The 20,816-nt window shown below is 66.1% G+C and overlaps 7 protein-coding genes across 7 annotated transcripts in view; 5 read left to right on the forward strand and 2 right to left on the reverse strand.

Moving 5' to 3' along the window:
• Positions 1–69: 69 nt before the first annotated feature.
• Positions 70–2,050, forward strand: MICPUCDRAFT_49227 (uncharacterized protein; the record flags this gene model as incomplete). The annotated part of the gene is made up of 6 exons (XM_003064353.1): positions 70–105; positions 419–584; positions 770–823; positions 980–1,249; positions 1,437–1,624; positions 1,827–2,050. The coding sequence occupies 6 exons, from the start codon at positions 70–72 to the stop codon at positions 2,031–2,033; spliced, it is 921 nt and encodes a 306-aa protein (XP_003064399.1). The 3' UTR covers positions 2,034–2,050.
• Positions 2,051–2,334: 284 nt separating this feature from the next.
• On the reverse strand, positions 2,335–2,697 carry MICPUCDRAFT_54380 (uncharacterized protein; the record flags this gene model as incomplete). The annotated part of the gene is made up of 1 exon (XM_003064519.1): positions 2,335–2,697. The coding sequence occupies one exon, from the start codon at positions 2,695–2,697 to the stop codon at positions 2,335–2,337; it is 363 nt and encodes a 120-aa protein (XP_003064565.1).
• A 68-nt stretch (positions 2,698–2,765) lies between these two features.
• MICPUCDRAFT_49228 (uncharacterized protein) lies at positions 2,766–4,560 on the forward strand. Its single transcript, XM_003064354.1, has 2 exons — positions 2,766–3,541; positions 3,745–4,560. Exons 1-2 carry the CDS (start codon positions 2,777–2,779, stop codon positions 3,958–3,960), a joined length of 981 nt encoding a protein of 326 aa, XP_003064400.1. The 5' UTR covers positions 2,766–2,776; the 3' UTR covers positions 3,961–4,560.
• Positions 4,561–4,890: 330 nt separating this feature from the next.
• MICPUCDRAFT_66592 (uncharacterized protein) lies at positions 4,891–7,578 on the forward strand (the record flags this gene model as incomplete). Its single annotated transcript, XM_003064355.1, has 5 exons — positions 4,891–5,602; positions 5,766–5,965; positions 6,193–6,588; positions 6,712–7,007; positions 7,215–7,578. 5 exons carry the CDS (start codon positions 4,891–4,893, stop codon positions 7,576–7,578), a joined length of 1,968 nt encoding a protein of 655 aa, XP_003064401.1.
• Positions 7,579–7,732: 154 nt separating this feature from the next.
• On the forward strand, positions 7,733–10,580 carry MICPUCDRAFT_54384 (uncharacterized protein; the record flags this gene model as incomplete). The annotated part of the gene is made up of 5 exons (XM_003064356.1): positions 7,733–8,077; positions 8,274–8,481; positions 8,615–8,970; positions 9,307–9,320; positions 10,566–10,580. The coding sequence occupies 3 exons, from the start codon at positions 7,733–7,735 to the stop codon at positions 8,941–8,943; spliced, it is 882 nt and encodes a 293-aa protein (XP_003064402.1). The 3' UTR covers positions 8,944–8,970; positions 9,307–9,320; positions 10,566–10,580.
• A 1,333-nt stretch (positions 10,581–11,913) lies between these two features.
• CLP1 (pre-mrna cleavage complex family protein) lies at positions 11,914–13,797 on the reverse strand (the record flags this gene model as incomplete). The annotated part of the gene is made up of 5 exons (XM_003064520.1): positions 11,914–12,061; positions 12,246–12,551; positions 12,618–12,835; positions 13,028–13,210; positions 13,404–13,797. The coding sequence occupies 5 exons, from the start codon at positions 13,795–13,797 to the stop codon at positions 11,915–11,917; spliced, it is 1,248 nt and encodes a 415-aa protein (XP_003064566.1). The 3' UTR covers position 11,914.
• Positions 13,798–15,504: 1,707 nt separating this feature from the next.
• The window catches only part of MICPUCDRAFT_30374 (ATP-binding cassette superfamily), a 6,051-nt gene continuing 739 nt past the window's right edge, over positions 15,505–20,816 (forward strand). The window contains exons 1-5 of the mRNA XM_003064357.1: positions 15,505–17,381; positions 18,411–18,855; positions 19,052–19,831; positions 20,022–20,321; positions 20,477–20,816. Of these exons, the coding sequence (XP_003064403.1) occupies positions 15,688–17,381; positions 18,411–18,855; positions 19,052–19,831; positions 20,022–20,321; positions 20,477–20,816 (3,559 nt within the window). The 5' untranslated portion in view covers positions 15,505–15,687. The remainder of the gene's footprint in view (positions 17,382–18,410; positions 18,856–19,051; positions 19,832–20,021; positions 20,322–20,476) is intronic.

The following is a 20,816-nucleotide window of genomic DNA, read 5'->3' on the forward strand; positions in this document are numbered from 1 at the left end:
CGCGGAGACCGGGCGTCTCCCTCGCGCCAGACGACCTCGCGCGCGGCGCGTGTTCACGCCCCGGCCGTCATGGGGAAGCTCGATCTCGACGCGTGGATCGCGAAGGTGCGCCGCTCGACGCCCGCGCTCGACCCTCGGCGCCGATCTCGCGCGACGTCGACGACGACGACGGCACCGGTCAAGACGGACGCCAACGGCCCGAGCGAGATCCGCGCGCGGGGGACCGCGTCGTCCGTTCCGTCCGTCCGTCGCGGCGACGACGCGCCCATCGATCGCGCCGCCCCGCGCCGCGCCAGCGCGACAACGATCGTCCCGCTCGCGCCGCGCCGCGCCTCCTCCTCGCGCTGACGCCCGCGCCGTCCGTCCGTCCCGTCCCGCGTCCTCCTCCTCCTCCTCCCTCCGCGCGTCATTCGTTCAGATCAAGCAGTGCGAGCCGCTGGAGGAGGCTGAGCTCGAGGCGCTGTGCGCGTACGTCAAGGAGGTCCTCGTGGAGGAGAGCAACGTGCAGCCGGTGTGCTCGCCGGTGACGGTGTGCGGGGACATCCACGGGCAGTTCCACGACCTCCTGAAGCTCTTCGAGACGGGTGCGCGCGCGAGGCGTCTCTCGCGCGGCCGCGTTCGAATGAATATCATAGATCGCTCGCGCGGGCTCCGTCGTTCGATCGATCGATCGATCGATCGTTTCGCGCGTCCATCCGGTCGCCCGCCCGTCCTCGATCCGACAGCCGCGCCGTCGCGCATCGACTCACCCTCCTCCCCCTCCTCCCAGGCGGCGACGTCCCGGACACGAACTACATCTTCATGGGCGACTTCGTCGACCGCGGTGAGACTGGTTCCCGTACGACCCCGTTCGCGTGGCGCGCGCCGCGCCGTTCCTTGAGGACTTTTCCCGTCCGTCGTCACTCTTCACCCGCGCTTCCCTTTCAACGTACGTTTGACCGGTAAGACGTTCGACTGACCGATCGCTTCACCCGCACAGGGTACAACTCGCTCGAGACGTTCACGCTGCTCCTGCTCCTCAAGGCGCGGTGGCCGCAGTGCGTGACTTTACTCCGAGGAAACCACGAGTCGCGGCAGATCACGCAGGTGTACGGATTCTACGACGAGTGCCAGCGGAAGTACGGCAACGCGAACGCGTGGCGGTGGTGCACGGACGTGTTCGATTACCTCACCCTCTCCGCGCTGATCGACGGAGAGGTGCTGTGCGTCCACGGCGGCTTGTCGCCGGACGTGCGCACGCTGGATCAGGCGCGTTCTATACACTGGTTCCCATACGACCACGTTTGCGTGGTGAACGCCGATCCTTAAGGACTTTTGTCGGCATTTCTCTCCGCCCATCCCTCGCTTTCAATCCCCGCCCTCGGCGCCTTTAAACTCCTCCATCTGACGCCTTTCAACTCCACCCCGACATCGCTTTGTATGGAACGGCCCTCAGATTCGCACGATCGATCGTCTCTGCGAGATCCCGCACGAGGGCCCGTTCTGCGACATGATGTGGTCCGACCCGGAGGACATCGAGACGTGGAGCGTCTCCCCGCGAGGCGCGGGGTGGCTGTTCGGGAGGAAGGTCACCGCGGAGTTCAACGCGATCAACGGGTTGAACCTCATCGCGCGCGCGCACCAGGCGCGTTTTGTTCTAGTTTCACACCGGTTCCCATACGACCGCGTCGGCGCGGTGAACGCCGTTCCTTAAGAAGGACTTTTCCGCCCGGCGTCTCTCTCCGTCGCTCTCGTTCAATGAAACAAGATCCACGTCATCGAATAACTAACCAATCACATCACTTCCCGCCACATCACCAACCAATCGAACGACGACACCTCATCAGCTCGTGCAAGAGGGGCTCAAGTACACGTTTCCGGAGAAGAGCTTGGTCACGGTGTGGAGCGCGCCGAACTACTGTTATCGGTGCGGGAACGTCGCGAGCATGCTCGCGTTCGACGATAAGATGGAGCGGACGGTGAAGTACTTCACGGAGACGCCGGAGAACAGCACGATGATGGCGCCGAGGGCGAGCGTGCCTTACTTTTTGTGACGGAGGAGGAGGAGGCGTCTAAATCCGGCGGAGGCGCGGGCGGGGGCGGGGGGGACGCGTCGCGTCGCGCGCGCCCGCGGGGCGAGCGGCGCGTCGCGCGTCGCTCGCGGGGGTATTATTTCGCGGTCGCAATCACGTGCGGCGCGCGGTTGTAATCGTAGTCGACAATGAACACAGAACTCGTCGTCGCGCGCGCGCTCGCGTCGCTCTCGACAGGATTCTCCTGCATTCACACTTCACGCGCCCCGCCGCGCCCTGCGCGCTCCCCCCGCTACTCGCTCCCCCGCTACTCCCCCTCCCTCTACCGCTCGTGCTTCGCGTCCTTGATCATCAGCTTCGCCCGCGCGTGCTTCAGCTCCTTCTGCTTCGTCTTCACGATCAGCGCGTTGCAGCCGACCCACCCGGCTTCCTCCTCCGCCTCGAGCGCCGCCACCTTGGCCTCCAGCTTATCGACGCCGTGGTAGTCCTTCGCGCGGTCGCGGACTATCGTCTTCTTGACCGGCACCCTCGAGACGCTCCGGTGGATCTTTCCTTTCAGGCCGGTCTTCCCGCGCCTGCCGCCCTTCGGCATGACGATCCTGGATATCTTGCCCATGGCCGCGGCGGCTCTGCCACGCGCGCGCGACGGAGTGACGACGTCCGGGCGGTAGAAATTCGCGCTCATCAAGACGCCGGAAAAAACTTGCAGACCGCGCGAGGGTCCCTCCCCGTCACTCCCGACGCCGCGCGTCCGTCCGTCCTCCATGGCGTGCGCGCGCGCCCTCGCCGCGCCGCGGTCCTCCGCCCCGGCGCCGCCGCCGCCGCGCGCGTCGTCGTCGTCGACCGCGTCGTGCTCCTCCTCGCGCCTCGTCGCGCGCGCGGCGGGGGCGCGCGGTCGCCGCGACGACGACGACGCCGTCGTCGTCGATGTTCACGGCGCGACGCGACGTCGTCGTCGCGCCGTCGTCCCGCGCGCGTCCTCCTCCTCCTCCTCCTCCTCCTCGCCCGCCGCCCCCTCCGAAGCGCACGCGGAGCCGTACTCCTTCTTCGATCTCGCGACCGCGGAGTTCCCCGCGGACTGGCGAACCCCCACCGCGAAGGTGACGTACGCGGACTCCCCGCTCGACCTCGCGCTCATGGCGTGGTTCATGCGTAAGATCGCGATGGCCATCGACGCGCCGTTCTCCCCCGCGGACGTCTCCTACGACGCGTTCATCGCGCTGTGCTTCCTTCAGATGCGAGGCCGCGACCCGGACGGGCAGCGCGACATCACGCTGGGGATCATGCGATCGCTCATGCCCCCGGGCGGCGACAAGGTGTTCCGCAAGCTGTTCCCTACGAACAAGTTCTCTTTAGAGCTCAACGCGACCATCTGCAAGGTCGTCTTCGCGTGGATGGTCGGTCCGATGACCGTCGAGAAGACGGACGAGAACGACTTGCGCGAGGAGATGGCGTCGCGCGTGCACATAAAGAAGTGCCGGTGGCTGCAAGAGAGCGGGTGCACGGGCATGTGCGTGAACATGTGCAAGGCGCGTTCGAGTCACACTGGTCCCCATACGACCGCGTTCGCGTGATGAACGCCGATCCTTAAGGACTTGGCCCGCGCGTGTTTCTCTCCGCCCACCCCTCGCTTTCAATCCCCGCCCGCGACGCCTCACGACTCCGCTTCTGACGCCTCACAACTCCACCCCGACGTCGCTTCGCACGGGCAAACACCCTCGACCCTCCTCAGACGGCGACGCAAGACTTCTTCCGCGACGACTTCGGGCTTCCGCTCACCATCAAGCCCAACTTCGAGGACAAGAGCTGCGACTTTTACTTTGGGCTGACGCCGCCGCCGATCGAGGAGGACGAGGCGCTGACGTTCGGGTGCAACGCGACGTGCGGGACCGCGCTGGACGTCGGGGTCGAGGGAAAGCCGTGTCACAAGCTTCGCGCGTCGTCGTGAGCGAGGAAAAATATGTAGGGTCCGTCCTGTCTGGTCTGTGCGCGCGAAAATGAGAGGACGGTGCGCGTGAGCGTTACGGAATGACCGAAAGCGTTCACGCTTTTACTGATTTGCGCCGTATGCGCATTTAGTCACAGAAGTGATCGTTGAAAAAAACAAATCTTTTTACACGTCCGCCCCAGTCTCCGGGGGATCTCGCTCGTTCGGGGCTCCGCGGCTCGACGCGCGCGCGCGCGCGCGCGCGCGCCGACGGCGCCCGTCGTTCACGCACGTTTTGTTCGTACATCGTCGCGTCGTTCTCGAGGTTCTTCGCGTTCTTCCCGCGCGCGCCGCGCGTCGTTCCGGTCTCGTCGTCGTCGCGCGAAAAATGAAGTCGTCGTTCGTTCACTTACTTGTTGCACGCGTCGCACCCGTGCGAGCACGAGCTCTTGCACGAGTCGCACGAGCACTTGGAGCAGCCGCACGCGTCGCACTTCTCCGCGCAGCCGCAGGAGCCGGCGTCGCACTTGCAGTCGGAGCCGCAGGAACAGGCCATCGTCGCAGTCGGTGAGGGAGTCGGAGTCGGGGGGGGACCGGGTTTTCTTTTTTTTTCCTCGCGCGAGACGGAAGTGAGCGTTGGCGGAGGTGCGTGGACGCGAAGGCGTCCGAGGTGCCGCGTCGGATTCGCGTGCCCAGCCATACTGTACCGGTGAACCGACCGCCGATCGCGATGAACCGCGGCGGTTCGATCGATGAAATTCGATCGGCGCGCGCGTTCGATCGAAAGGGAGAAACCCAGCCAGAAAACCAAAAGCCGATCGAGGCGAGGCGCGCGCGAGAGAGCGAGAGCGAGAGCCGCTCGCGAGATTATTATTCTCGCGACCGACACGTCGCCCATCGGCTCCATCCGCGGCCGCGCGCGCGCCCTCTCGAGCGTCGCATCGCACGGTCATGCCGAGCCCCGGCGCGAAGATCCTGCGCGGCATCCTCGGCGTCGCCCTCAGGGGCGCGGCCGAGCGCGGGCCGCTGTCGCGCGAGCTCGGGAGCGAGCTCCGCGCGGCGTCGGAAGCGCTGCTGTCGAGCGGCGTGACGCGACGGCCGCGACGCGACGACGACGACGCGAGAGCCCCGGGGCCCACGGGGAGATTCGCCGACGCGATCGCGCGCGCGTCGTCGTCGTCGTCGTCGTCGTCGTCGTCGTCGTCGCCCGCGGCGACGCCGTTCCGTCCGCCGCCGGGGGCGACGCGAGGCGCCGCCGCCGCAGCGGGCGACGCGAGCGAAGATCCCGACGCCGACGAACCGTCGACGTCGACGTCGACCGCCGCGTCGCCGCCGCCGCCGCCGCCGCCGCCGAAGCCGCCGAAGCCCTCCTCCTCCCCCGCGCCGCCGTCCGCGCCGCCGCCGCCGCGCAGAGAGGTCGCGGTGCCGTCGTCGCAGATCGGACGCGTCGTCGGGTTCGCGCAGCTCGGCCTCGGCCTCGCCGCGGGGTCCGTCGCGGAGACCGCGCGCCGCGCGTGGAAGGGCGGAGACGGCGGAAAGAAGAAGAAGAAGAAGGCGCGCGACGGCGAAGAGGAAGAGGAGGAGGAGGAGGAGCCGGAGTACCTCGTCGGCGGCGGGAGTGGCGGCGCGTCCGCGTCCGTGTTCCTCACCGAATCCAACGCAGGCGCGTCCCATACACTGGTCCCCGTACGACCGCGTCGGCGTGGTGAACGCCGATCCTTAAGGACTTTTGCCGTCGTCTCTCTCCGCCCAGGGTCCCTCGGTTTCAATCCCCGACCCTATGACGCCTTTCAACTCCACCTGACGCCTTTCAACTCCCGGGTCAGAGCGACTCGCCGCGGGCCTGTCTCGCATGCGCGGCGCCGCGCTCAAACTCGGGCAGATGCTCTCGATCCAGGACGACGCGGTGATCCCGCCCGCGATCGCGAAGGCGCTCGAGCGCGTGCGGCAGGGCGCGGACATCATGCCGCCGAAGCAGTTGGAGGCGGCGATGCGCGAGCACCTCGGCGAGGGGTGGCGGGAGAAGGCGCGTCCTTCAATTCGCGCCGGTCCCCGTACGACCGCGTTCGCGTCGTGAACTTCATTCCTTAAGGACTACACTACTTTCTCTCCCGGCGCGGCGTTCGTCGCTCTCCGCCCACAATCCCTCGGTTTCTTCGATCCCGACGCGCCGCGACGCCTTTCGACTCCGCGTCTGACGCCTTTCGACTCCGCCCCGACGTTCGTCGCTTTGAACGATGGAACGACCCTCAGATGGTCTCGTTCGACCCGTCGCCGCTCGCGGCGGCGAGCATCGGGCAAGTGCACCGAGCGACGTACCTCGACGACGAAGACGGCAGCGAGACGCGAGGGCAGACCCTGGACGTGTGCCTCAAGATTCAGTACCCCGGCGTCGCGCGGTCGATACACTCGGACATCGACAATCTCATGACGCTCGTGTCGTTCACGGATCTGTTGCCGCGCGGGCTGTACGTAGAACACGCCGCCGCGGTGGCTAAGGAGGAGCTCACGTTGGAGTGCGACTACGAGCACGAGGCGCGGGCGCAGGAGAAGATGCGAGAGCTGCTGAGGGACGACCCGGCGTGGACGGTGCCGAGGGTGATCCGGCCGCTCAGTGGGAAGGGCGTCCTCGCGACGACGTTCGCCAAGGCGCGTCTTTTGGCGTCGTTCGTTCGTTGATTTGCCACGTCATCAACGAACGGACTGACTGACCAATCGCTTCCCCTCCCTCCAAATCTCCACGCGCGCGCATCTATCTTCTTCTATCTTCAGGGCAAAGCCATCGACGACGCGAAGGACTTGCCGCAGGACGAACGCGATCGCGTCGGCGCGGAGTTACTCCGGATCACGCTGCGCGAGCTGTTCGAATTTCGCTTCATGCAGACGGACCCAAACTTCGCCAACTTTCTCTACGACTCCCCGTCCAAGCAGCTGACGCTCATCGACTTCGGCGCGGCTAAGTCGTACGCGAAGCCGTTCGTGGACGACTACCTGCGGATGGTCGTCGCGTGCGCCGAGCGCGACCGCGCCGGCGTCGTGGACGCGTCCGTCGCGCTCGGCTTTCTGAGGCGCGTTCTATCTCACACTGGTCCCCATACGACCCCGTTCGCGTGGTGAACGCCGATCCTTAAGGACTTTTGTTCCCGGCGGCGCATCTCTCCGCCCAGGGTCCCTCGCTTTCAATCCCGACACACCTCGGCGCCTTTCAACTCCGCTTCTGACGCCTTTCAACTCTACCCCGACGGCGCTTTGAACGACGGACCCTCGACCCTCAGCGGCGAGGAACCGGAGGTTCTGATCGACGCGCACGTCGAGGCCGGGTTCCAGGTCGGGACGCCGTTCGCGACCGAGGGCGCGCACGACTTCGCGACGAACCGTGCGATGACGCGGAAGGTGGCGGGTCTGGGGAAGGTGATGCTGAAGCATCGGCTGAAGGCACCGCCCGAGGAGGCGTACTCGTTGCACCGGAAGCTGTCCGGGTGTTTTCTCGCGTGCATGCGGTTGGGCGCGAGGGTGGACGCGAGGAGGATGCTCAGGGAGACGTACGAGGGGTACGACTTCGGACCGGGCGTGGGCGGAGGGGAGGAGGGAGAGAGGGGTGACGCCGTCGAGCCCGGGCTGGCGGCCGCGGCGGCGTGACGACGACCGCACTCGTAGAGAACATCTAAATTAGACGCCGATCGAAAACCAAACGCGTTCAGGAACTGCTTGCTGTGATGCAGACTGAGTGGATAAAGTCGCAGAGACACACTCATCCGATCCTCGTCACTCCGTCGCGCGCACGACTCGCCCGATGCTCGCCGCGACCTCGTCGATCTCTTCCGCCGCGCGCGTCGCGCCGTCGCTCGCGACGACGCCGAAGCGGCGCGTCGCGCGCTCGACGCGCGTCGCCGCCGCGGCGCCGCGCGCGTCCGCCTCGTCGTCCTCGTCGTCGTCGTCGTCGTCGTCGTCGTCGGCCGACCGGCTCGCGTCCGCGGGCGTCGCCGCGCTCGCCGCCGCCGCCGTCGCGCTCGCGACGGGCCCGGCGCTCCCCGCGTCCGCGCGCCTCGAGGGCGTGAACAACCCGCAGATGCTCCCGCCGGGGCCGCCCGTGGAGGTTCTCGACGTCGCGGGCTACCTCACCCCGGGCGAGATCAAGGTGCGTTATGTGCGCTGGTTCCTTTGCGTTGGCGTGGTGAACGCCGATCCTTAATGACTTTACTTCCCGGCGTGTGTTGTGTTTCTCTCCGCCCGTCCCTCGGTTTCGATCCCGACGTACCTCGACGCCTTTGGACTCCATCTGACGCCTTTCGACTCCACCCCGACGTCGCTTTGAACGATGGAACGACCCCAAGCGACTGACGGGCGAGGTGAAAAATCTCGAGCGCGACACCGGGATGAAGCTCCGCGTCCTCGCGCAGGCGTACCCCAACACCCCAGGGCTCGCGGTCAAAGACTACTGGAGCGTGGACGACGACACCGTCGTGTTCGTCGCGGACCCGGGCCTGGGGAACATCCTGAACTTCTCCGTGGGCGCGTTCTATCTCACACTGGTTCCCATACGTCCGCGTTGGCGCGGTGAACGCCGTTTCTTAAGGACTTTTGCCGTCGTCTCTCTCCGCCCAGGGTCCCTCGGTTTCAATACCCGCCCTCGGCTCCTTCCAACGCCAACTGACGCCTTTCAACTCCACCCCAGGCGCCAACGTGGATCTTGATGTGCCTCCCAACTTTTGGACGCGTCTCGCGGGCAAGTACGGGACGAAGTCGTACTGGCAGGACAACGGCGAGGAGGCGTCGATCGCGAACGCAGTGAGCGCGATCGACACGTGCTTCCGCGAGGAGCCCGGGCGGTTCAAGTGCGCGAAGATTCAGGCGCGTTCTACGTATCTCACGCCGGTCCCCGTACGACCGCGGCGGCGATGTGAACGCCGATCCTTAAGGACTTTACCCGCGCGCGTTTCTCCTCCCACCCCACGGTTTCAATCCCGACGCACACACCTCGACGCCTTTCAACTCCGCTTCTGACGCCTTTCAACTCCACCCCGACGTTCGCTTTGAATGGAACGACCCTCAGTCCGCGGAGCTGGGAGAGGAGCCGACGACGGGGAACTTCGGGACGTCCAAGTTCTTCACGTTCGGAAAGTGAGCGAGCGATCGCGTGCTGTGTGCTGTGTGCTGTGACTATTTTCCCATACGTCGATACGTGGATAGTAGTACGCCCCGACTCCTCGACTACTCGTTCGGTTGATCGACTCTCGCGATGAAGAAAACCTGTCGTCGACGCGTTTGATCGGAACTCCTCGATCGATTTGATCGGTCGCACGCGCCTGCCGTTGCGCGGTCGCGCGTGGTGTTACACCGCGCCGTCGACTCGGGCGCGCGCGTAACCCCGAAAAGAGCCCCTCGCCCGCCCTCGCGCGCGTCGTCGCGTCACATCCGCGCCCGCGCCCGCGCGTCACACACCCCCCCGCGCGCGCTTCCTCGCCGCGGATCGCACCGCGAGGACGCGAGAGAGGCCCCGATCGTCGCCCGCCCGCCCGCCCGCCCGCGATCGATCGCGCCGGAGGTTGGCAGGGATCTATCTCAACTCGTTCGAACGACGCGAGAGAGGCGAGGGACGAACGATGCGGACCGATCCCGAGACGCTGCCGCTGATCGGCGGCGGCCGCGCGCCCGCGCCGTCGTCGTCGTCGTCGTCGTCGTCGTCGTCGTCGAACGGCGCGCGGTTCGGCGTGAAGCACGTCCTCGCCGCCGCGTTCGCGGGCGCGTGCGTCTCCGCCGCGGTCGTCGCCGCGCACGTTGGCCGCGTCGGGGGCGGCGCCCCGGGCGGCGTCCCGCGATTCGACGCGTCGTCGTCGTCGTCGTCGTCGTCGTCCGCGCTCGGCGGCGAATCCTCCGCGGCGACGGCGCCCGCGGCGACGCTCCCGGCGATCCCCGGCTCGTCCGCGCTGAACCCCGCGGAGTTCAGAGCCTCCTCCGCGCCGTCGCAGACGCAGGCGTCCTACGCCGAGGCGAGCGAGTTCGCGAACGTAAACTTCCCGGGTCTCACCGACGGCGAATGGATCGCGAACGACGAGGACGCGACCGCGGAGGTGGTGGCGCTGCGCGCGAAAGCGCGCGACGCGATCTTCGAGCGCCTGACCGAGATCAGGGGCGAGGGGAGGGGCGACGGCCTCAAGACGTCGGGGCCGGGGCGGACGCAGCGCGTCGAGCAGGCGAAGCAGATGTTTCTCAGGCGCGTTTTATCTCATCACACTGGTCCCTGTACGGCCGCGACGGCGTGGTGAACGCCGATCCTCAAGGACTTTACTTCTGACGCCTTTGAACTCCACCCCGACGTTCGCTCGCACGGACCCTCGACCCTCAGAAAATTGAAGGCGGCGATCGAGAAGGTGAAGGCCAAGTACGTCCCCGTCGACGACGGCGGCGACGCGAGCGTTAAAAATACCGCGCACGACGCGGAGATCGCCGCACGCCGCGACCGCGTCGCCGCGAACGTGAAGAAGATGACGGACGCGTACCTGGCCGTCGGCGGCGGCGACGCGAAGAAGACGGAGTTGATCCTAGACGCGAAGCGCTCCGCGAAAGCCGCCGGGTTCGGCGGCGCGCCGGGCGACGGCGGCGGCGGCGGCGGCGCGATGGACTACGCCATCTCGATGAAGCAGAACCTCACGGACGCGCTGGCCGCGATCGCGCGGTTGAAAGCGCAGGTGGCGTCGTTGGAGCGAGGGACGGCGGACGGCGGCGGCGGGTGCGCCGCGGAGCTCGCCGCGTCAACGGAGAAGCTCGCGAAGATGACCGCGGACGACCACGCATTGAGGACGCACGTCAAGACCCTAGACGCCGTCTCCGAGAGCAAGCGCGCGATCCTACGGAAAGCGATGGACGCGGAGAACGCGTTCGACAAACGCAAGATCGCGACGCTGCAGAGCGACCTCGCGTCGTCGCGCGCGGAGACGACGTCCAAGGTTGACGAGCTGCGAGAGTTGAGAAAGCGCGCGTTGGGCGTCCGCGAGAAGCTCAAGACGTACGAATCCGGCGAGAGCGCGCTGAAGAACTCGCTGTGCGACGACGCGACGCGCGAGGCGAACGAAAACTTGCGCACGTGCGAGTCGCGCTTGGACACGTTGCGTCAGGCGGCGAAGGGGTTCATCGACGCCACGCCGCACCACCTCGATTCCGACGGCGGCGCCGGCGCCGGCGGGCCGCCGCCGACGACGACGACGCCGATGCCGTACACCGCGACGCCGACGAATCGCGGATCGCAGGGAGGAAGATACTCGGCCGCCGACGCGAGCGCGTTCGACGACCCGGACAAAGCGATCGAGCCGGGCGGCGACGGCGGCGCGTCGACGACGCCGGCCGTCGCCGAGAAGAAGGCTGACGACGAGAACGAATACGAAGCGCCCGCGGCGGTCGTCGACGCCGAGACCGCGACGGCGAACCGAGGGATGGCCGACGTCGTTCAGCCCGCGTCGGCGGACCAGTCGTTCCTCGCGCCGCGCGATCATCCCGCGCCGGAGCCGATGACGACGGCGACGAACGCGCAGCCGGAGACGGATGCGCAGCCGGAGACGGCTGCGCAGCCGGAGACGGATGCGACCGCGACGGCGCCGCCGCCGGAGACGGATGCGACCGCGACGGCGCCGCCGCCGGAGACGGATGCGACCGAGACGGCGCCGCCGCCGGAGACGGATGCGACCGCGACGGCGCCGCCGCCGGAGACGGCTGCAACCGAGACGGCGCCGCCGCCGGAGACGGATGCGACTGAGACGGCTGCGCAGCCCGCGACGGATGCGACCGCGACGGATGCGCAGCCCGAGACGGCCGCGCAGCCCGAGACGGCTGCGACCGCGACGGACGCGACGGAGACGGATGCGCAGCCCGAGGCGGATCAGACGGAGGAGGACGCGACCGCCTGGTGAACAAATCGTAACGTAATGTAAGTATTAAAACGTCGCTCGTTTTCTTTCATCGTTCGCCGCCGCGCCGCGCCTCACCGCGTCTCGATCCACTTGAGCGTCCCCGCGATCAAGTTCCTCGACGGCAGCTCCCCCGGGCACGGCGTCAGGTACGTGAACCGCCCGTTGGCCACGTCCACGTCGGTGACGAAGATGAACCCCGCCACGTTGCTCGAGAGGAGCTCAGGGTCGTTCCATACAAAGCGATGGCGGGGTGGAGTTCAAAGGCGTCAGGTGGAGTTCAAAGGCGTCGAGGGCGGGGATTGAACGCGAGGGATGGGCGGAGAGACGCGCCGGGCAAAGTCCTTAAGGAATGACGTTCACCACGCGAACGCGGTCGTATGGGGACCAGTGTATAGAACGCACCTCAGCCTGCGTCTTCCCGTGGCTCACGCCCAACACCGCGTTCAGAAGGCTCATCGACGGCGCCACCGTGGACACGCGAAGCGGGTCCGCGCTGCTCTCCTGGCCGATCGGCAGCGCGCTCCGCGGCGCGCTCGGGCCCGCGCCGATCTTGAAGATGGACACCTTGCCGAACTCCAACGTTTGCGAGTGCGGGGAGAGGTCGCCGAGAGGGCCGTAAAAGTACTCTCGCACGCGCGCGTCGCGGGACCGCCTTCGGAACTCCGGCGTGCGCTCCACGACGCCGCCGCTCTTCTGGAGCTTCCACACCTGCACGTCCCTCTCGGTCTCGGGCCCCGCGCCGCCGTCTTCTCCTCCTCCTCCACCTCCGACCACCTTGATCTTTTTCCCTCGCAGATCCCTCGATAGCTCCGCGTGTAACTTTTCGTGGTCGACGACGAGGACGACGTCGATCGCGAGCGCCTCGAGCGCGTGCAACAGGAGCCCGTACCCAGCCTTGTCGATCCACCCCATCGTGTTCACGACCACCCCGCTCGCGGCGGCCGCCGCGTTCGTCTCGTCGCGCGCGCGCAGCATCTCTCCCATGCGGTCGACTATGAACTTTGGGTCGTTTCACATGAGGCGACGTCGGGGTGGAGTTGAAAGGCGTCAGGTGGAGTTGAAAGGCGTCGAGGTGTGTCGGGATTGAAACCGAGAGGCGGGCGGAGTGATGCGCCGGGCGAAGTCCTTAAGGAACGGCGTGCACCACGCCGACGCGGTCGTATGGGAACCAGTGTGAGGAGAACGCGCCTTGTACAGCGTCGGATTGTTCCCCGGCGAGACGTCGCCGTGGAAGTACACGAGCGGCATCTCCAGCGGCAGGCCCTCGCACGCGTCGATCGGGCGGTCGATCGGCACCGCGCCGATCGTCGCCGGGCACGTGATCCCGCCCTGACCGAGGTCCAGATCCGAGAACGTCGGCGTCCAGCCTTTCCTCTGAGGGCCGTTCCGTACAAAGCGATGTCGGGGTGGAGTTCATAGGCGTCAGTTTGAGTTGAAAGGCGTCGAGGTGTGTCGGGATTGAAAGCGAGGTGTGGGCGGAGAGAGACGCCGGGAGAAGTCCTTAAGGATCGGCGTTCACCGCGCCGACGCGGTCGTATGGGGACCAGTGTGAGATAGAACGCGCCTGAGCGTAGTTGCACAAGATCTTCGCGACGGACGACTTGCCCACGTCCGTGGGTCCGACGAGCGCGACGCGCGGCCCCGGCGTCCCCGCCGCCCTCGCCGCCTCGCGCCTGCGCTGCAGGACGCCGTCGACGTTGAGGTACGCGGTCATCGGCGCGGACGCGTTCGCGGTGTACGTCATCTCCGTCTCCCCCGCGATCTCGATCGTGGCGCCTCTCCACGAGAAGATCGCGTGCTTCCCGCCCGGGAGCGTCGTCGGCGTCTTCTTCGGAAGCTCCGCGCCGAAGATCTCCGCGGCGCCGTCGACGAGCGTCGCGGTGACGACGGTCCCGAGCTTGACTTCGACGCGGAGCTCCTCGTCGTTGTTCAGGTAGTGCGTCTGCGACTCCATCTCGTCTCGTTCGTTCGGGCTCTGATAGATCGCCGCCGCCGCGCCCCGACGCAATGAATGCGACGACGATTCGAGCCGACGCGACGAGGCACGCCAGTGAGTTCGCTCGAGAAAAACATTTCTTCGATACCAGTGACCAGGAGTCGCTTTATGTCATCTCGTCGCGCGCGCGTACGTTGTACTCTCGCGCGCATTCTCATAACTAGTTACCCATACGTGACGTACACCCACGGATGACAGAGGTCGGTCGATCACTACTGTCGAACGCGACGACGTGTACCTTTCCGCGGTCGCGGAGCGCTCTCGCCGACCGACGCGCGTCCAGAAGGAGGACGCGCGCGTCGCGGCGAGCTTCCGCGTCCGATCACGTCGGGCCTCTCCCCGCGCGGCGGCCGCGTCTCGCCGTCGTTCGACGACATGGCGGACGCCGAGGACGACGCGGACTTCGAGCGCGGGCCCGTGAGGTGCGCGCGCGCGTCCCCTCGCGGCCGCCGTCCGTTCGTGTTACGACGCGCTCTTTTTTCTTTCCATTCTCGTCGCGTCCTCCCCTCCTCCTCCTCCTCCTCCTCCTCCTCCTCCTCTCGCGCGTCGTCTCATCGCCGTCTCTTCTCCCCCCGTCCCCAATCCGCGACGCCTCAGGCGCTCGCACCAATTCAAGGCGCTCATGAGGAAAAACTTCACGCTCAAGACGCGCGGGATCCTCTGCTGCTGCACGGGCGTCGAGATCATCTTGCCCGTCGTCTTTCTCGCGCTCTTATGCCTCCCCAAAGCCATCGTGAAGGACCAGGTAATGAACGACACGGTGACGAAGCCGTACGCGCTCGCCACGGACTGGAACATGGCGTCGATCGCGACGCAGACGTGCATGCCGGGGTACAGGCTGCTCGTGTACCCTGACAGCGCGGAGGCGATAAAGGTCGTCCAGAAAGCCGCGGTCAATCTGATCTGCGACGCGGACCGGAGTTCCTTCTCCGACGCGCCGAATCCGTTCGGGACGTCGTTCTTGAAGACGCTGAACACTTGCCACGGCGATGCCATACAGACGCTGTACCCAAACTTTCGCGACGTCCTGATCAAGGACAGCGGGCAGACGTACTCGGATCTGGACAAGTTGAACGAGCCCGCCACGTATCCGACTTACGCGACGTTGTCCACGTTTTGCACCGACGCGTTTCTGCAGAGCGGCGCGAACTACGGCGGCGCGTACACCGCAACCGTGTTCGAGGCGCTCACGGGGAGCTTCTCCACGAAGGAGGCTGCGCTGGCGTGGGTCGCGGCGAACCCCGGGCACGCGCTCGGACTGATCGCGTTCACCAGCGGCGTGGACGGCACCGCGGACGCGAGCTCGGGCGCGTCCTTCAATTCACGCCGGTCCCCGTACGACCGCGTTCGCGTCGTGAACTTCATTCCTCGAGGACTTTCTCTCCTCCCGGCGTTCGTTCGTCACTCTCCGCCCACAATCCCTCGGTTTCGATCCCGACGCGCCGCGACGCCTTTCGACTGCATCACATCTGACGCCTCACGACTCCGCCCCGACGTTCGTCGCTTTGAACGACGGAACGCCCCTCAGCCACGGTGAGTTACACGCTGGGCACTAACACGACCGGGTACGGCTCGAACGCGGAGGACGCGGAGCGAACGAAAGAGCTTTTCGTCAGTCGATGGCAGGCGGAGGCGCAGAACGTGGACTGGAAGGATTACATGACGTTCGCGCGCGTGCAAAACGCAGTCGACGGCGCCATCGTCGACGAGAAGGACGCGATCGACAGTAGTGAGTACTCTGTGCGGTTAGACGTCAGCGTGAAGCCGTTCCCGTGGCTCGGGTACGACTATAACCTCGGCGGGATCATCGCCGCGGCGGTCTTCTCCATCATCGGCGCGCTCGCGTTCATGTCCAACGTCGTCATCATCATGAAGTCCGTCGTCGTGGAGAAGGAGCTGCGTCTGCGGGAGGGAATGCAGATGATGGGAATGAGCACGAACACGTACTGGCTCTCGTGGTTCTTCACGCACCTCGTCACGGCGATGTGCACGGTCGTACTCATCTGCCTCATCGGGATGTACCCGTTCGAGTACACGAACCCGTTCTTACAGTTCGTCTTCTACACGCTGTGGGTGATATCCATCATCCTGTGGAACTACATGCTCTCCACGGTGTTCAGCCGAAGCATCACCGCGTCCGTCGTCGGATGCTTCGTCTACGTCATCTCCATGGCGCCCGCCATCGCGGTTCGAATCACGCACGAGAACGGCAGCACCGGGTGGATCGCGAGCTGTCTTCTCCCGGGCGGGACGATCAACATGTGGGGGCACGTGCTGGCGGTTCTCGAGCTCGCGAAGGAGGGCGTGACGTTCGACACGCTCGCGGAGTCGGTGTCTAGGGACGTGAACTTTTCCGCGGGGACGGTGATCGGCATGACCGCGCTCGACTGCGTGATTTACGCGTTCATGACGTGGTACCTCGACAAGGTCTGGCCGACGGAGTTTGGGCAGCGGCTGGAGCCGTGGTTTCTGTTCACGCGCGCGTACTGGCGCGGCGAGAAGGACGACGCCGCGTCGGACGATCAGAAGGAGATTGACGTGGCGGCGTTGGAAAAAGCCGAGGAGGGCGTCACGTTTGAGAAGCTGACGCCGGAGCAGACCGCGCGCGCGCCGGTTCGCATCCGGGGGTTGCGGAAGACGTTCAAGAACGGCGTGACCGCGGTGGACGACCTCACCGTGACGTTCGCGCCGAGTCAAGTCTCCGGTCTGCTCGGGCACAACGGCGCGGGGAAGACGACGACGATCAGCATTCTGACGGGCATGCTCAACGCGAGCGGCGGCGACGCGAAGATAAACGGCCGATCGATCAAGACCGACATGCCGACGATCCGAGCGTCGCTCGGGATTTGCCCGCAGTTCGACGTCCTGTGGCCGACGCTCACGGTGAAGGAGCACCTGGAGCTGTACGCCGCGTTCGGGGGGATGCCGAAGAAGATGATCGGCCGCGAGGTGATAGCCGCCGTGAACGAAGTCGCGCTCTCCGAGAAGCTCGCGTATAAGACGGGGCTTCTGTCCGGGGGGCAACGCAGGAAACTCTCGCTCGCGATCGCGTTCATCGGCCGCCCGAAGGTTGTCTTCCTCGACGAGCCGACGTCCGGGATGGACCCGTACTCGCGCAGGTTCACGTGGGACGTCATCCGACGTCGCGCGGCGAAGTCGTCGATACTTCTCACGACGCACTTTCTCGACGAGGCGGATTTGCTCTGCGACCGCGTCGCGATCATGTCCGCGGGGAAGCTCGCGTGCGTCGGCTCGCCCGTGTTCCTCAAGAACCGATACGGAACAGGGTACCACCTGACGCTGGCGCGGTCGGAGGGGAACGCGGGGGGTAACGGCGACGCCGCGAGCGTTTTATCGCTCGTCGCGAAGCACGTCCCCGCGGGCGCCGTCGCCTCCGACGTCGGCGCGGAGCTCAGCTTCACGCTCCCGACCGACCAAACGCGCGCGTTCCCGGAGCTGTTCAAGGAACTGGACGCGAATCTCCAGAGGCTTGGGTTCAGCAGCTACGGGATCTCGTGCACGACGCTCGAGGAGGTGTTCTTGTCCGTCGCCCGCGGCGGCGTCGGCGGCAAACACGTCGTCAAAAATCGGAAATCCCTCGACGAAAACGAAAATAAAACCAAGGCGCTCGGCGCCGCCGCCGCCGCGGACGAGTCCCCGCTCGTCCCCGCGAGCGAGGACGCGTCGGACGACCACCCCGACGACGTCGAACTGCGCGCCGGGTACTCGCGAGGCTGGTCGCTCCTGGGCCGCCAGATAAGCGGTCTCCTCTGGAAGCGTTGGCTCAACTGGACGCGAGACGCGTGGAGCATCCTGATCCAGATCATCGTCCCCGTCCTCTTCTTCGTCCTCGCGCTCGTCCTCGCCGGGCTCGAGTACGGCGCGAACGAGACGTACTACGACATCAATATCAACCGCGGCTTGCTCGGCGGCCGGCCGACGATCATCTCGGCGCGCGACTCGGACGCCGAGGCGGCGGCGGTGATCGCGCAGTTCACCGCGGATGCGTACGTAAAACGCTCGTACCAATCGCAGGTGGACTGCCGGTGCTTCTGCCCCGCGGACTCGGCGCAGCTCGGCACGTCCACGGTGTACGAGTGCTGCATGCACGACCCCGCGGCCGCGACGACGCTCGCGACCGCGGCGGGGTTCGCCACGAACATCCAATACTGCGGCGCGCAGTCGACGTACTCGCCCGCGGGCGGCGCGTGCGCGACGGACTCGAACGGCATGGACGTCTACGGCGACTGCGTCGGCAGCGCGGACTCGTTCGACGGGTACCTGTGGAGCATCACGGAGCAACGGCAGACGTGCGACTCGCAGCGAAACATCGGGTGCGACGCGATTCATATCGAGCAGTACACGAACGCGGCGTCGAGCGTGTACACGCACACGGTGTACGCGCATCAGAGCGCGTATCACTCCATCCCGGCGACGCTGAACGAGATAAACAGCGCCATCCTGCGCCGACGGACGGGTGACTCGAACGCGCGCATCGCCGTCGTGAACGAGTGGCTCCCCGCGGCGGCGACGTACGGCGACGGCGACGTCGTGGACACGCAAAACGACAGCACGTTCATCACGTCGCTCTTCGTCGTCATGGGCGCGGCGGTGTTGACGTCCTCGCTCGTCGTCTTCCCCGTGTACGAGCGCCGCAACAACTCCAAGCACCTGCAGATGGTCTCCGGGGTGAACAAGATGGCGTACTGGCACTGCCACTGGCTCGCGGACCTCGCGCAGATGGCGGCGCCCGTCGCCGCCGTCGTGTGCCTCTTCGCCGCGTTTAACATCGCGCAGTACCGAGGGCAGCTCGAGGCGATCTCCGTCTTGCTAATCTCGTTCATCGCGTCCAGCATCGGGTACACGCACCTGCTCGGGTTTTACTTCAGCAACGAGTTCTACGCGTTCGTGGGCACGGTCGGCGTTAAGTTGTTCCTCGGCGTCATCACGACCGCCGCGGGGATGGTCGTCGAGGTGCGTTCTATACACTGGTCCCCATACGACCCCGTTCGCGTGGTGAACGCCGATCCTTAAGGACTTTTGCCGGCGCATCTCTCCGCCCACCCCTCGCGTTCAATCCCCGCCCGCGTTGCCTTTCAACTCCATCTGACGCCTTTGAACTCCACCTCGACTTCGCTTTGAATGGACCCTCGACCCTCAGTCGCTCAAGGATCTCAACGACGACACGAAGCTCGCGCATAACATCCTCAAGTACGTGTTGCCCATGATCATCCCGCACTACTCGCTCGGGAAAGGGCTGTACGACATCGGTCAAAACAAGCTGAACGAGGAGCGGTACACGTACGACGCGAGCACGAAGAAGCTGACGCGCGCGAACACGTATCACTACATGAACGACGACGTCATCGGCGACGACGTGTCGTTTCTCCTCGGCACCGCGGCGATGTGGTTCGCGCTCGTGCTCGCCGTCGAGCTCAGCGAAGGCCGGACGCGGACGCGGTTCGTGTACGTCGTGACTTTCGCGTGGCTGCGCGAGTGGCTGCGCGTCGGCGTCGCGGGCGGAGGCGCGCGGCGCGTCGAGGAGCCGCCCGAGGACGAGGACGTCGCCGCGGAACGACGGCGGGTGGAAACGCTCGCGGAGCGCGCGTTTTTGAACGTGTCCCCGGGAGAGTCTTCTTCGCTCGACGGCGTGATCCTCCACGACCTCTCCAAAACCTTCGGCGCGAAGAAGGCGGTGCGCGAGCTGTCCGTGGGTATGGCGCGGGGGCAGTGCTTCGGGCTCCTCGGCATCAACGGCGCCGGGAAGACGTCGACGTTTCGGATGATCACCGGCGAGTTCGCGCCGACGAAGGGCGACACGAACGTCCTCATCAACAACCGCGGCGTGAAGGAGTACGTCTCTATTCACCGCGACCTGACAAGGGCGCGGTCGCTCATGGGGTACTGCCCGCAGTTCGACGGGCTGCAGCCGAACATGACCGCGCGCGAGCTGCTGACGTTTTACGCGCAGATACGAGGCATGCCGCGCGAGGTGCGTTCTATCTCACACTGGTCCCCATACGACCGCGCTGGCGTGGTGAACGCCGATCCTTAAGGACGTTTGCCAGCGCATCTCTCCGCCCACCCCTCGCTTTCAATCCCCGCCCGCATTGCCTTTCAACTCCATCTGACGCCTTTGAACTCCACCTCGACTTCGCTTTGAATGGACCCTCGACCCTCAGGACGTCGACGGCGTCGTCAAGGCGCTGCTCGAGAAGATGTCGCTGACGAAATACGCGGACCGACAGTCCGGGACGTACTCCGGAGGCAACAAGAGGAAGCTCTCCGTCGCGATCGCGCTCGTGGGCGAGCCGTCCGTGGTGCTTCTCGACGAGCCGTCCACGGGGATGGACCCCGAGGCGCGTCGGTTTCTGTGGGACGTCATAAGCGACAGCACGCACGGCCGGACCATCGTGTTGACGTCTCACAGCATGGAGGAGTGCGAGGCGCGTTCTATCTCACACTGGTCCCCATACGACCGCGTTGGCGTGGTGAACGCCGTTTCTTAAGGACTTTTGCCGGCGTATCTCTCCACCCACCCCTCGCTTTCAATCCCGACACATCTCGACGCCTTTCAACGCCAACTGACGCCTTTCAACTCCACCCCGACGTTCTCGCTCGTATGGAACGACCCAAGGCGCTGTGCAACAAGATCGGCATCATGGTCGGCGGGAAGTTCTCGTGCCTCGGTTCCTTGCAGCACCTGAAGAACCGGTTCAGCGAGGGGTACACGCTAGAGCTGCGGTTCGAGCCCGGGCGGGGGCGCGAGGTTATGGACGCGCTCGCGGCGCGGGGCGTCGCCGCGGAGGTGGTGGAGTCGCACGCGTCCGAGCTGACGCTGAAGGTGCGAGAGGAGGACGCGAGGCTGTGGCAGATTTTCGACGCGGTGGAGGGGATGCGCGCGCGGGGCCCGGGGGGGCAGAAGAGCGGCGAGATCGCGGTGGACGTCCCGATCGATCTCGGGCGGCGGCGGCGGC

The sequence above is a fragment of the Micromonas pusilla genome (genome assembly GCF_000151265.4).
Source record: "Micromonas pusilla CCMP1545 genomic scaffold MICPUCscaffold_17, whole genome shotgun sequence".
Classification (NCBI taxonomy): Eukaryota; Viridiplantae; Chlorophyta; class Mamiellophyceae; order Mamiellales; family Mamiellaceae; genus Micromonas; species Micromonas pusilla.

Coding starts and splice junctions, on each gene's coding strand:
- MICPUCDRAFT_49228 (XM_003064354.1), top strand. CDS start 2,777: ATGGCGTGCGCGCGCGCCCTCGCCGCGCCGCGGTCCTCCGCCCCGGCG. Junction 3,542..3,744: donor TGTGCGTGAACATGTGCAAG/GCGCGTTCGAGT, acceptor GACCCTCCTCAG/ACGGCGACGCAAGACTTCTT.